General features: G+C 42.1%; 1 protein-coding gene across 1 annotated transcript in view; it reads left to right on the plus strand.

Moving 5' to 3' along the window:
• SH3BGRL (SH3 domain binding glutamate rich protein like) overlaps positions 1-14,093 on the plus strand; it is a 63,508-nt gene that overhangs the window by 29,185 nt on the left and 20,230 nt on the right. Inside the window, exon 2 of the mRNA XM_034781096.1 lies at positions 11,072-11,257. Coding sequence (XP_034636987.1) covers positions 11,072-11,257 — 186 coding nt within the window. The remainder of the gene's footprint in view (positions 1-11,071; positions 11,258-14,093) is intronic.

The raw sequence follows: 14,093 nt of genomic DNA on the forward strand, positions 1-14,093 counted from the left end.
CATAATTTTCCTTTTCAAGGAACAGGATTTTTCAATATTTTCACCTCAATTGCAGCGATTGAAAGGGCAGTGCTGTAGCACGCAGGATTTACTTGAAGATCTTTCTTGCTGTAATTTTCCATTCTTATATGTTGAAATATATGGGTTCACTTATTTTATGTATTTTAGAGCTGTCGATTAATCACAGTTAACTCACGCAATTAATTCTAATTTTTTTAGTCGTGATTAATTGCAGTTTTAATAGCACTGTTAAACAATAGAATACGGATTGAAATTTATTAAATATTTTGGATGTTTTTCTACATTTTCATAGATATTGTATTCTGTTTTGTAATTGAAATAGTGTATCTTTATTACAAATATTTGCACAGTAATAATGATGACAAAAGAAATAGTAGTTTTCAATTCACCTCATACAAATACTGTAGTGCAGTCTTTGTCATGAAAGTGTAACTCACAAATGTACATTTTTTTTGTTACATAACTACATAACTACACTCAGAAGCAAAACAATGTAAAACTTTTGAGCCTACAAGTCCACTCAGTCCTACTTCTTGTTCAGTCAATTGCTAAGACAAACAGGTTTGTTTACATTTACAGGAGACAATGCTGCCCTCTTCTCACTTTCTGGTGACGTAAATAAGAACAGGCATTTGCATGGGACTTTTGTAGCGAGCATTGCGAGGTATTTACATGCTAGATACGCTAAACATTCATATGCCCCTTCATGCTTCGACCACCATTCCAGAAGACATGCTTCCATGCTAATGATGCTCGTTAAAAAAATAATGCGTTAATTATATTTGTGACTGAACTCCTTGGAGGAGAATTGTATGTCCCCTGCTCTGTTTTGCCCACAGTCTGCCATATATTTCATGTTATAGCAGTCTCTGATGATGACCCAGCACATGTTCATGTTGTCCGCACTGCTTTGGATTGTTACCGAGCAGAACTCGTCATCAGCATGGACGCATGTACCCTGGAATGGTGGTTGAAGCATGAAGGGACATATGAATCTTTAGTACATCAGGCATATAAATATCTTGCGATGCCAGCTACAACAGTGCCATGAGAACACCTGTTCTCACTTTCAGGTGGGACTGTAAACGAGAAGCAGGCAGCATTATCTCCTGCAAATGTAAACAAACTTGTTTGTCTAAGCTATTGGCTGAACAAGAAGTAGGACTGAGTGGACTTGCAGGCTCTAAAATTTTACATTGTTTTATTTTTGACTGCAGTTTTTTGGTACATAATTCTACATTTGTAAGTTCAATTTCATGATAAAGAGATTGCACTATAGTACTTGTATTAGGTGAATTGAAATACTATTTCTTTTGTTTTTTTACAGTGCAAATATTTGTAATAAAAAATAAAGTGAGCACTGTACACTTTGTATTTTGTTGTAATTGAAATCAATATATTTGAAAATGTAGAAAACATCCAAAATATTTAAATAAATGGTATTCATTATTGTTTAACAGTGCAATTAATCGCTTGACAGCCCTTATATAAAAATATAAAGGATCAACAGTTGTTGGGAGCTATTGAACTTTGTATAAATGTTAACTTCATGTGAGGACTTTTTTTCCTTCCTATATAAATCAGATCTCATGCTATTTAAAACCTCTTTATCAAAAAAAGTTCTAAAATATTATCAAATCCTACAGGAGGCATCATTCATTAAAAATATGACACTGAAAAAGCTGAATGAGTGACATGTTTCAAGTTATCAGTGATGATGAAATTAAAATCAAATGCATTACATTAGAGGGTCTTGCATGTAGTTATGGATGAACCTTTTAAGGTTTTGGAGTGCATGGAAATCTGCAATTTTAGAAGCCTATTCAAGTCCCTGTGCTCCTGAAATCAGTTGGGGAATTGTGTGAATTCAGAGCAGTGTATCCAGTTCTATATCCTCTGTTTCATGATGCTTGCAGAAAAGTAATAAAATGTAGGACTCTGTCAAATGTATTGGTTAGAAGAAAATGGAGTTAATCATGAGACATTCTAGGCCAGATTCTTAGAGCCCTGCAAATCCACGTCTATCTGCTGTATATTTGTGGACCATTTTTGCGGCTCATGGTTTGGATGCGGATACAAATTTTGTATCAATGCAGGGCTCTACAGATCTTCATCTGGTGTAAATTGACAAAGTGCCAAAGTGGCACAGAAGTGGAAGGTTAATTTTCAGTATTAATTTTATATGTATGTAATCTTTTTCTAATCAAATTGTTTTAAATCCTCACACAAGTGAGCCAATTTTATCAATAGTTACAAATATGGCCTTGGGTCACTTCAATTCACAGAGATCGGGATTCATCACCCTTAACTAATGGAACAGAATACTGTATGCTAACTGCACCTGATAGAACCAAAGCTCCAATCCTGCAGATACTTATGCATGAGAGGAACTTTATGGACATAAGCGGTCTCATTGAGTTATCCAAACCTGAGTTCAGTGGCACCACTCAATCCAGAAAATTACTCAAGGTTCAGCTAGCTCAGTGGTTTGAGCATTGGCCTGCTAAACCCAGGATTGAGTTCAGTCCTTGAAGGGGCCATTTAGGGAATTGTTTAAAAAAAAAAAAAGTCTGGGGATTTGTTCTGCTTTGAGCAGGGAGTTGGACTAGATGATCTCCTGAGGTCCCTTCCAACCCTAATATTCTATGATTGCTTCATGAATTGATCTACTGTGTGCGCTGTGAATTGGTTTATAAACAGAGAAATAGGGAGACTTGGGAAAAAATGGAATCCTTATACAAAGGTGCAAAACAGGCTGTTCTTTTCTTCGTACTCCCTGGATGTGTCAAAGTCCTACTAGATATAACAGGAATCTCTCTCAAGCTCACTTCAATAAATGAATAATTAACAAATAGAAAATAAACCTTTTCTTGCAGCAAAATACTGTTAGGAATGGCCCCTTGTTCCTTCCAGGGAACAAAACTGGTTGTGGAATTATAATCCATCACTTTCCCATTTGCTAAACAGAAATATTCTGCTGTCATATCTTTGCTATTCTGGGGCTGTGCTCCTTCATAGTTATGGTTTTCCTGTGGCCTGGCCCACCAGGGTGCTTACCCTAGCGAGCCACATGCCAGAGGTTGCCTACCCCTGGTTTAGGGTCTTGCTAGTAGTCAAATGAGGGGCTGGTATTTTCATAGTGAATAGCTCTCAAACGTAATGTTTGTCTATGCATGTGTTAAGTTAAAAGCTTAAGATGTCTTAACCAGTTTTTAGTATGTATATCATTTTAATTTCTCTCTGTGTGTGTGTGTGTGTGTGTGTGTGTGTGTGTGTGTTCATCACAGAAATGAGATTATAGTAGATTACCAAATCATAAAAAATGCTCTGGAGAAGTATGTTTTTTTTTTTTAAAGTGAATTCGAGAACAGGCTATTTAAACATCATCCTGGAGCACAGTAACAAAGGGTCCTTGTGCTCCCAAAACTCTCATTAACTTGAGTGAGTGGTCTGAATGGACTAGGAATGAAGAATTGGTGGGACCCTCGCTTGTAATGTTTTTAATGCAGATTTTGATTTCCAAAGGTTCCAATTTCATAATAACAGTAGTTTGCTTAGCATCCAACTATTTTTAAATAAGACCTAATGTAAGGGTATTTCCTTCATTAGAATGGAAAATGAAAGATAAATTAATGTGGTTAAATTTGTTCCTTTCAACACTGTCTTAGGAACATGAGCAACAAGTGTAGGATCTCCTGTAATTCTGTAATTCTAGATATTTTGCAGAATGAATGGCACACGGAAAAGCAGAAGCAGTGGTGTTTTTCAGATCAAGCAACTACGTGTTTTAATGGGGAAGAAAAGTAAAATCACCTAGATAGGAAATACTAAGGAAAAAACATGGCTTTTGTGAGAGCAGTACTGTCAGCAGTCATAAACTGTGAGTCTGGCTTAAAAATAGAGATTAAAAAAACATAATAAATCATTTTTCATTCTGTTCTGCCCAGTGACTGTTTGATTGTTTCGGCAAAGACCACTGCCCGGCAAAGACCACTGTTTCGGCAAAGACCACTTTGTGATAATTTAAATTGATTATTCATCCTTCAGGAGCATACACAAATGCAGGCTTTCCTCATGGCTACTTCAGATGGGGACTTCAGTTACTGTCATTTTTCCCCTCCCCATCAATTTTCTGTGTCCAACTTGCATGCAACATTCACTCACCCTCCACCTTTACTCCAACTTCACATTCCGCTCCCCCCCCCCATGACTATCCCACAATCTCCCGCCCACCTTATATTTCTCTTACCTCCTCAGTCTCTGTGCTCCTGCCCCACATTTATCTCTCCTCAGCCTCCCTCTTCCACTCCATCTTTTCAAGAGATACCATCGCTTTAGTATCTCTCTTCAGTCTCTACTGTCTCTATCTTTCCACACCCATTCCCATGCATCCTCTGGGTTGGGAAAGTGTAAACTATGTCTTCACACTCATTTTAGACAAGGACAGTTGTGTTTAAAATCATATTAGCAGGTTGTGCTTAACCATGACATCTAACACGATTTAAAACATGACAGCCATTGACTATACTAAGCCCAACAATTTCAAAAGTGACAGGTGATTTTGGGTGCCTCAATTTTTTGCATGTCCAACTTGAAACACCTGGAAAAAGAGCTGATTTTCAGAGTGTATTTTCCCAGTGCCTCAGGCTTTTGTCTCCTGCGTGGTCCACATGTGGATATTAGGACTGTCATCTTTATTGAAGGAAACCTGTCTTTTGGCCTACTGAAAACAACAGGAGACTGTAGCCCTTTAGAATAAGTAAAAACTTGGTGCAGTGGTATATTGGTATAGCTAGATAATTACATTGCTGTATTATTTGAGCACCTGAATTCAAGAGAATCGTCTTCTTTTTTTAAAGCACATAAAATGATGTGATAACATAATGAAAGTTGGCAGCTCTGCAAAACTATACACAGCCATTGAGATGATCTCGATCAGGAATAATTCTGGCATTTATACAGTTGTGCAAACATCCTGTCACTGTGGTTGAAATGTTTGTTTTAGGAACTGAGAAGGTGTTAACTGTTCTGATCAGACAGAGTAAAATGAGTTGGGTCCTGACAGCTTAGATTATACCCTAATACTCCACAGTGGCAAACCACCAACCACTCCAGCACCAGTCACTTGCTTTTGTTTAAGGGGAACTCTTATGGTCTGCTGTCTTGGAAATAGAACTGCTTCCCATCTCAAGAGGGGTGACTGACAGCAGTGCTGAGACTATTACTCTCTGACTACCTTCACCACCACACCTGACCTAGCCTAATAGACACTTTTCCCCCTCCCAGCAGCTGCAATTTTTTAACCTTCATAGATAAGGCAAAAGAAATCAGAGTATTATTGTTTTTGTATTGCAGTAACACCTGTGAGCCTCAGCCATGGACCAAGACTCTATTGTGCTAGGTGCTGTACAAACACAGAATAAAGAGATCGTCCCTGCCCTAAAGAGTTTACAATCTAAGTATAGGATGAGAGACAACAGGTGGATACAGACAGACATGGGAGCACAAGGAAACAGTGAGACAATAGACAGGGAAGCAGACAGGTGTATCTCACAGACACATAATATGAATAAAATCTTCCCCTCAAATATTGGAAACATGTCATCTTTATGGGCCAGGTACTGCGGGGTGCTGGGCATCTACAACTCCCATTGACTTCAATGGGTGATTCATAGCTGAACTTTGAAGTCGGTGGGAGCTGTAGGCATTTAGCACCTCTGCACGATTGTGCTGTCTATATGATTTACAGATCTAGTGAAGAGTGTTGGATGCTTAATATAAAGAATGGTACTTAGGGACAATTGGAGGACATTTTATTATTTATATTGCATATCCTTGATGGCCCCAGGCAGGGATCAAGACCCCATTATGCTAGGCACTGTACAAAAGAGTTAAAGACAGTCCCCGTGCCAGAGAGCTCACAATCTAGGATTGTGACAAGATACTACTGGGGGGTAAACCGGCAAGGCGGGGTTTTGGGGTGATGAGGTAACCATACAGGTGGGCATGATGGCATAAACCAGAGGTAGCAGTTTGTCACAATCGTAAAAGCCTCCAGATGTAGAGATTTGTTGTCATTTATGGCAGAGGTAGGTTTTAACAGGAGATTGGTAAGAGGGTAAGGTGGTGCTTTTGTGAATTTTTACTGAAAGATTTTAAAGTTCTCCAATTAGGGTCTGTTTATATTCGTTCTTGTTGAAGATGAAGGAACTGAGGCTATTGGAAATTATCTAGATCAGTTTTTGTAAGCTGTTAATGGCTAAGCCTATGGAGAATCCAGGGTTTTTTGTTTTTGTTAAAGTAAGCAAATGCCCTGATCTTCCACCTAGGCCAGTACAGTGCATTAGGTACTCTTCTCAGCCCACAGTTATAAAGACCACACTCCTGTTCGTGGTTGGCATTTGTCGAGATTCCCTTCAGAACAGAGGTGGCCAAACTACGGCCCGGGTGTCACATCCAGCCCTCCAGATGTTTTAATGTGGCCCTCGAGCTCCCACTGGGGAGCGGGGTCGGGGGCTAGCCCCGCTCCGGTGCTTCAGCCGGGAGCAGGGTTGGGGGCTTGCCCCGCTCCGCACGTCTCCTGGAAGCAGCGGCATATCCTCCCTCCGACTCCTATGGGTAGGGCACCCAGGGGGCTCTGCATGCTGCCCCTTCCCCAAGTGCCACCCCTGCAGCTCCCATTGGCCAGGAAACGCGGCCAATGGGAGCTGCAGAGGCAGCGCCTGTGGACGGGGCAGCATGCAGAGCTGCCTGGCCACGCCTCGATGTGGGGGGGGGGGGGGGGGGGGGAAAGGGGTCATTGCCGCTGCTTCTGGGAGCTGCTTGAGGTAGGCGCTGCCTGGAGCCTGCACCCGTGACCCCCTCCTGCGCCCCAACCCCTGCCCTAGCCCTGATTCCCCTCCCGCCCTCCAAACCCCCTCGGTCCCAGCCCAGAGCACCCTCCTGAACCCCCAACCCTTCCACGCCAGAGCCCGCACCCCCAGCCAAAGCCCTCACCCACTCCTACACCCCAGCCCCTATTTCGTGAGCATTCATGGCCCGCCATAAAATTTCCATACCCAGATGTGGCCCTTGCCCACCCCTGCTTTAGAACATTTATGGAGAAAGTGCATCACTTAAAAACTTTTTTTTAGGCCTTTATAACTTGACTGAGAAGAATCTCCTCTCTGCCTCCCTTTTTCCCCTTCCATTATCTTCTAGAGGCAGATGCGAGCCTGTTGAAAAATGCTTTTGTGCTTAGCCTGTAATGTGAACTACTTCCGCCAGGTGGTATTAACCTGTCCATTTTATTTATTTTTTAGCAGTGATTTTTCAGCTAATGCACAGCAACATTCTCATATTTAGTCTTTGCATCCGGATTTTAATCCTGTCTATGAACTACTTCACTGACTCAATATTCTAAGCCATAATTATTGCTTTCGATCTTGCAGTCTCCAGGCAAGCCGCTCTCCTGATGAAGTCAGGGTAAAATTATTGCCTTCTTCAAGACTACCGCAGTGGGCGCCCTAACACTAAGCCCTCTGATGATTTTAAAGTGATGTTATAAATAAACTGTTGGGATTTTTAAGTGATATCTAGCTAAACATAGAACTGCACCATATTATGGATTGACATACAATGAATGTTAATGGCTACAAAGGAACCACGAAATCTGAGTAAATAGATGCTTTAGAATTGTCTAGATATGAATTTACACAACAGAGTTCAATGGCATCTTTTGAGATGCTGTATTCTGATGGCTAGACTTCTATATATTTCGGTGGTAGCTATTTTCCCTTTAAATACCTCAGAAACTCAACCCTGTGCGCTTAAAGGGTCAAACTTTTACTCCCCAAAGCAAACTATAAAATGTACAAACCCTGCTCTAAAGTAAATGGTCTAATAGGCATTATGTTCTGATCTGAGATCTTACAGTCAGCTAGGGTTTGTGGCTGTTGCTTTCTTTTTAAACGTCCTATTGCAAGCCGGGGAGCTCAGCTACCATATTTGGAGCTCATATGCCTGTCCACTGACCTCATATCTGCTTGTTTGAGGGTTTGTGTGTTTTTACTTGTCCATATATGGAAAGGCTGCTTGGGGAATCTGGTATCTGACCTGAATTAGAAGTAATTCAACATCTATATGAAGTTCAGCTTTTGTCAAGATGCACTAATTAGGCTAAAGTCAGGACTTCAGCTGCTTTCACTGGGAAGGAGGCAGTCTGAAGAAAGTAAATTTACTGTTAAATCCTGCTTTTTCATTATAAACCATACCTACCCTTGCAAACAATCTCCTTCATCCTGGTATAGTCATAAAGAAGCAAACCAGAGTGTAAACAGAAGACGTCTCTCGATCAGGAAACTAATATTTTTATGAATGACAATAATCAAAGCCAACTTTCATGTGAAGCCATCAAAATCTTTTGCAGTAGAGATCACTGTTTCCACTTGGTGTCATGTGGGAGCATAGAGGAGGCACTGGATTGAATGTGAATGGGTCTTGTTCACTCCATACACTTCCTTTAAGGTTTTCCCTTGAAATGAAGGTGGGGATGAAAAGCCCAGCTCTGATTAAATGACAACAGACAGACGGAAAAAATAATTGTGAAAAGTAGTGGAAGTTTGTAACCCTCTTTCCCCATCACGTACATGGACATGCTCCCATTGCTTGTGTGGATGCAATATCAGTATATTTTCTGGGAATAAGGATTATTGTAGAATACTTGAACAATGATGATAAACATTGTGCGTAAAATCCTGGCTTCACTGAAGTCCATGGAAAACTTCCACTGATTTCCCTAAGGCCAGGATTTCGCTGAGTATCTGATGTGTAGCACTGCTCATTCTAATGTGTATCACAAAGCCTTTCCGAATTGACACCTTTATAGCACTGCTGAAACTTGGCCAACTCTGGAGTGGAGGGACAGCAGTCAGTCATCACACTGCACAGAAGTGGTGGGAGGAGCGGTTTTAGGCCAAAAACAATTGAGCAAGCCTCATCTCTTATGGAAATTGCCAAGAGGTCTTCAGTGTAACCGCTGAGCAAACAGGAACTCTGTGTTGTAGGGTCTTAGCTGAAAGATCCACACATAGTAAGCTGTATGGCCCTCGGTTTGTCTGTTTCAGAAGGATGAAAGACTGAGTCAGTCCTTCTGGAACTTGAACCTATGATTCCCATGGGGTGTACGTATTTTAAGTCAGAGGTTTGCACCATGAACTACTTTCTGCAGCAAACTTAGCTGTAGTTTATTAACTACAGCTACCTGGATAATCGTTAGACATATAGGTATGGTCTCCGCAAGACCACTGACGTCCCTTTGTCTTTGAACAGATATAATTGACTAAAATGTGAAATAAAAAAGTCATTCTCAGTGTAACCTCCTCCTAATTTAAGAATATGCCTTGGTATATTGGTGCATACATCTTTTACAGTAAGAATCTCTTCTAGCTCAAGAGCCAGAGGGAATATTTTGGTTGTCCGTTTGTGTTTAGAATACTCACGTGTGTACATGTACAATGCCTTTTAAAATATGTCTTGTAAATCATATGGGGAGCCAAACTGAGTAATTTCTTTGAAAGAGACTCAACTCTTGGTGTAACAGTCAGGCTTGCTGGGAAGCAACTCTTCACTATAGGTGATGATTGTTAAATCGCTCTGCATTATGTGATGATGTGGTGTATATCTTGAGTCTCCAACTTTTGAAGTACAGAAGAAAAATGGGTTTTGAATTTTCTGAGCTTGTGGCCCTTTGAAAGCCTTGTTTGATTTACACTCCAGTAATCCTTCATGTTGACTCAAACACACGTGTGTTGAATACAATACAAATATCTAGCATTTGGATTCAGCTCTTCTTTGGACAATATTTGATTTCTCTGAGGGACTTCTGTCTGATTTTGTCTTGATTTCTGTCTGTAATCCCTGAAGTGTTAGAAACAATAGGTTACAATTTTATAGGGCTCCATTTATTTTCAAGGGAATTAAGAGGAAATTCAAATGATACCTGCTTTTGAAGGATGGGTGTGACATACCTATGCCTACAGATATAGCAGTGGGCTGCACACATGCACCATTTACTCCTGAGGGAATTCTGCGCCAAAAAGAAAAAATTATGCGCACAATATTTTAAAATTCTTCAAATTTTATTTATCAATAAATGTGGCTCCAGCATAGCAGTGGGAGCACAGGCCACTGGCTGCATTGAGGTGGGAGATCACCCTAACTCCCCCACATCCTCCCGGTACAGGAACTCGGCGGGAAGGCTGCACCTGACCCTGACACAGTGCAAGGGCTGGGCCTACCCCAGAAACACCCGGGGGGCCCTGCCTCTGCATCAGGTGTGGGCAGGCAGGCTCAGCTCAGCAGGATCCAAGTGTGGAGGGGCTTAGTGTGGGGTGAGAGGTTTCTGTGTGAGGCAGTCTGGGTGCGGGTGGCTCAGTGGTAGATTTGGATGCACAGGAGTTCGTTGTGGGGTTCCAGGTGCAGGGGCAATAGGACTCTGCAGGGGATCCAGGTGAAGGTGAGTGGGGCTCAGTGGGGGGTCGGATGACCACTCACTGCTGTATGTGAAATGGTTTGGTGAGTGGAGAGAAGTCGCAGCGTTCTTCCTAGAGGGCAGGTGTCCACAATACACAAGTTACCATCACATTTGGAACACTAATAGGCAGCCTCATCAGAGGAGTTGCAGATTCAGTGGACATAGAGACTAAACTGCTCTGCCTCCACTAGAAGTTGTCCCTCTACTACAGGGCTTGCAGCACCATGCTGGGCACTAGGGAATGTTTGAGTAGCAGTTACCCACATTTTACCTTTTCTGTGCAGGATCTGGTCTCCTGGGTTGTCATTGTGGCACTTTGTACTAATGTACACCAAAAAGAATATTAAGGGGGAGTGAGAGATGTACAATGGACTATTTCTCTTAAAGGCAGTAACCAGGCCTAGAGAGAGAATTTGTAACAGCGCTGAGTGACCTGCACCCTTGGACTTGCACAGATAAATTGCTCTGCCTTTGAGCTTCTATTTGATCACTGACTGGTTTATTTCCCTCTCTCCCTTCGCACATCTTTTATTGTAGATCAAAAAACAGCAGCAAGATGTGTTAGGCTTCTTGGAAGTCAACAAGATTGAATTTGAAGAAAAAGATATTGCAGCCAATGAGGAGAACCGGAAATGGATGAGAGAGAATGTCCCGGAAGAGAGCCGACCAGCGAGTGGAAACCCATTGCCCCCTCGAATCTTCAATGATAGCCGATATCTTGGGGTAAGAAACCATTTGAAGCTTCTCCTTGGCCTTCTCTTTTTGACTTTCCTAGACTTTATCCTGCTGCCAACTACAATATTGCTCTGATGATGGCATATGTCAGATGCAACAGAAAAGGCATAGGTTATCAATTATGTGGTGACTGAGAGGTGGCTTTTTCTCTATGAAGAGAAAGGGAATTTCCTTGTAACTGAGTCAAAATTTGAACCTAAATCTTCAGTATACTAACTAAGCTTGCATATTAAACTATGTGCCATGTGGCCCTCAAACAGAACATAAAAAACATTCTGCACTGTGTTGCATGAAATGATTAATAACTGAGGGACTGATGGTTGAGAAAGAGTTAGTAATGAAGAGGTGCACGTATCTAGTAACTAACTATTGACATATATATGGATAACTCTTGTAGAAACAACGAGGAGTTCTTGGGGCACCTAAGCCCTGGTCTACACTACAGGGTTGGGTCGAATTTAGCTGCATTAGGTTGATTTTATAATGAATGCGTCTACACAAGCAACCCCATTCCGTCAACATAAAAGGCTCTTAAAACCAACTTCTGTACGCCTCCCCAGCAAGGGGAGTAGCGCTAAAATCGACCTTGCTGGGTCGAATTTGGGGTAGTGCGGACGCAAATCTACAGTATTGGCCTCCGGGAGCTATCCCATAGTGCTGCATTGTGACCGCTCTGGACAGCACTTTGAACTCCGATGCACTAGCCAGTACACAGGAAAAGCCCCGGGAACTTTTGAATTTCATTTCCTGTTTGGTCAGCGTGGCGAACTCAGAAGCACAGGTGACCATGCAGTCCTCCCAGAATCGTAGAGCGTAGAATGTTTCTATGCTCCCCCTATCATCTCCGTCCCTGAGGTTATCACAGATTAGAAGGCGAAAAAACTGCACTTGCGATGACATGTTTTCTGAGTTCATCCACCTGCAACAATGTTTTTGCCCCATCAGGCATTGGGAGCTTAACCCAGAATTCCAATGGGTGGCGGAGACTGCAGGAACTGTGGGATAGCTACCCACAGTGCACCGCTCCGTAAGTTGATGCTAGCCACGGTAGTGAGGATGTACTCCGCCGACTTAATGTGCTTAGTGTGGACATACGCAATTGACTGTATAAAATCGACCTAATTTCATAGTGTAGACATACCATTAGAGACTAACAAATGTATTTGGGCATAAGCTTTCGTGGGCTATAACCCACTTCATCAGATGCATGGAGTGAAAAATAAATAGGCAGGTATAAATATACAGCACATGAAAAGATGGGAGTTGCCTTACCAAGTGGGGAGTCAGTGCTAATGAGGCCAATTCAATCAGGGTGTATGTGGCCCCTTCCCCAACAGTTGACAAGAAGGTGTGAGTATCAACAGAGGGAAAATTACTTTTTGTAGTGACCCAGCCACTCCCAGTCTTTATTCAGGCCTAATTTGATAGTGTCAAGTTTGCAAATTAGTTCCAGTTCTGCAGTTTCTCGTTAAAGTCTGTTTTTCAAATGTTTTTTTGTTGAAGAATGGCCACTTTTAAGTCTGTTACTGAGTGTCCAAGGAGATTGAAGTGCTCTCCTACTGGTTTTTGAATGTTACAATTCTTGATGTCTGATTTGTGTCCATTTATTCTTTTGTGTAGAGACTGTCCAGTTTGGCCAATGTTTATGGCAGAGGGGTATTGCTGGCACATGATGGCATATATCACATTGGTAGATGTGCAGATGAATGAGCCCCTGATGGTGTGGCTGATGTGGTTAGGTCCTATGATGGTGTCCCTTGAATAGATATGCGGACAGAGTCGGCAATGGGGTTTGTTGCAGGATTTGGTTCCTGGGTTGGTTTTTTTTGTTGTGTGGTGTGTGGTTGCTGGTGAGTATTTGCTTCAGCTTGGGAGGCTGTCTATAAGTGAGGACTGGCCTGTCTCCTAAGGTCTGTGAGAGTGAGGTATCATCCTTCAGGATAGGTTGTAGATCCTTGGTGATGCACTGGAGAGGTTTTAGTTGGGGACTGTAGGTGATGGCTAGTGGCGTTCTGTTACTTTGTTGGGCCTGTCCTGGAGTAGGTGACTTCTGGGTACGCTTCTGGCTCTGTCAATCTGTTTCTTCACTTCCCCAGATGGGTATTGTAGTTTTAAGAACGCTTGATAGAGATCCTGTAGGTGTTTGTCTCTGTCTGAGGGATTAGAGTAAATGCCCAAATAAATCCATTAGTCTCTAAGGTGCCACAAGGACTCCTCGTTGTTTTTGCTGATACAGACTAACACGGTTGCCCCTCTGAAATATTTTTTTGTAGAACTCTCCTATAACATTCATAATAGCATTCAATTATATACAGTGTCACCTTCTTTCCTACAGCAGTGCAGAGCCCATGTGTATACCTGCAGTGTCACTTCACAGATGTCCTTTACCAATTAAATGCAGCCACCTTTACATTGCAGAGCTGTAGCTGTCAAATGAAGCATGACAGTGTTACACAGTGGTTTAGCACAGGGAATGAAGAAAACTGTGCAACTGTAATGACAGGGCATGCCTCTCTATCATACGTTTTTCTAGGGCATCCATCACCATAGAATCAGAGTTCCATATACAGTAAGAAGGATTAGCACAGAATTATAGAGTAGTTGATAATAGACTGTTCTTTGCTTCTCCCTGGTTTGGTGGCATTTGCTTATATTGTATTTTGTTGTAATTTGTTGGTGTGACGGGTTGGATCACAGAAACCCCATTGGGGCTGCCAACTGATGTGCGAAGACTACTTCTGCTCCTGCTTTCCTGCCCTGTCAGCTTGAGACTCCAGAGCCCTGCCTGGTTTGAGCCAGACCCACTAGCCTGCTGCAAACCCAG

Source organism: Trachemys scripta, chromosome 9, assembly GCF_013100865.1.
Source record: "Trachemys scripta elegans isolate TJP31775 chromosome 9, CAS_Tse_1.0, whole genome shotgun sequence".
In the NCBI taxonomy this organism is placed as follows: domain Eukaryota; kingdom Metazoa; phylum Chordata; order Testudines; family Emydidae; genus Trachemys; species Trachemys scripta.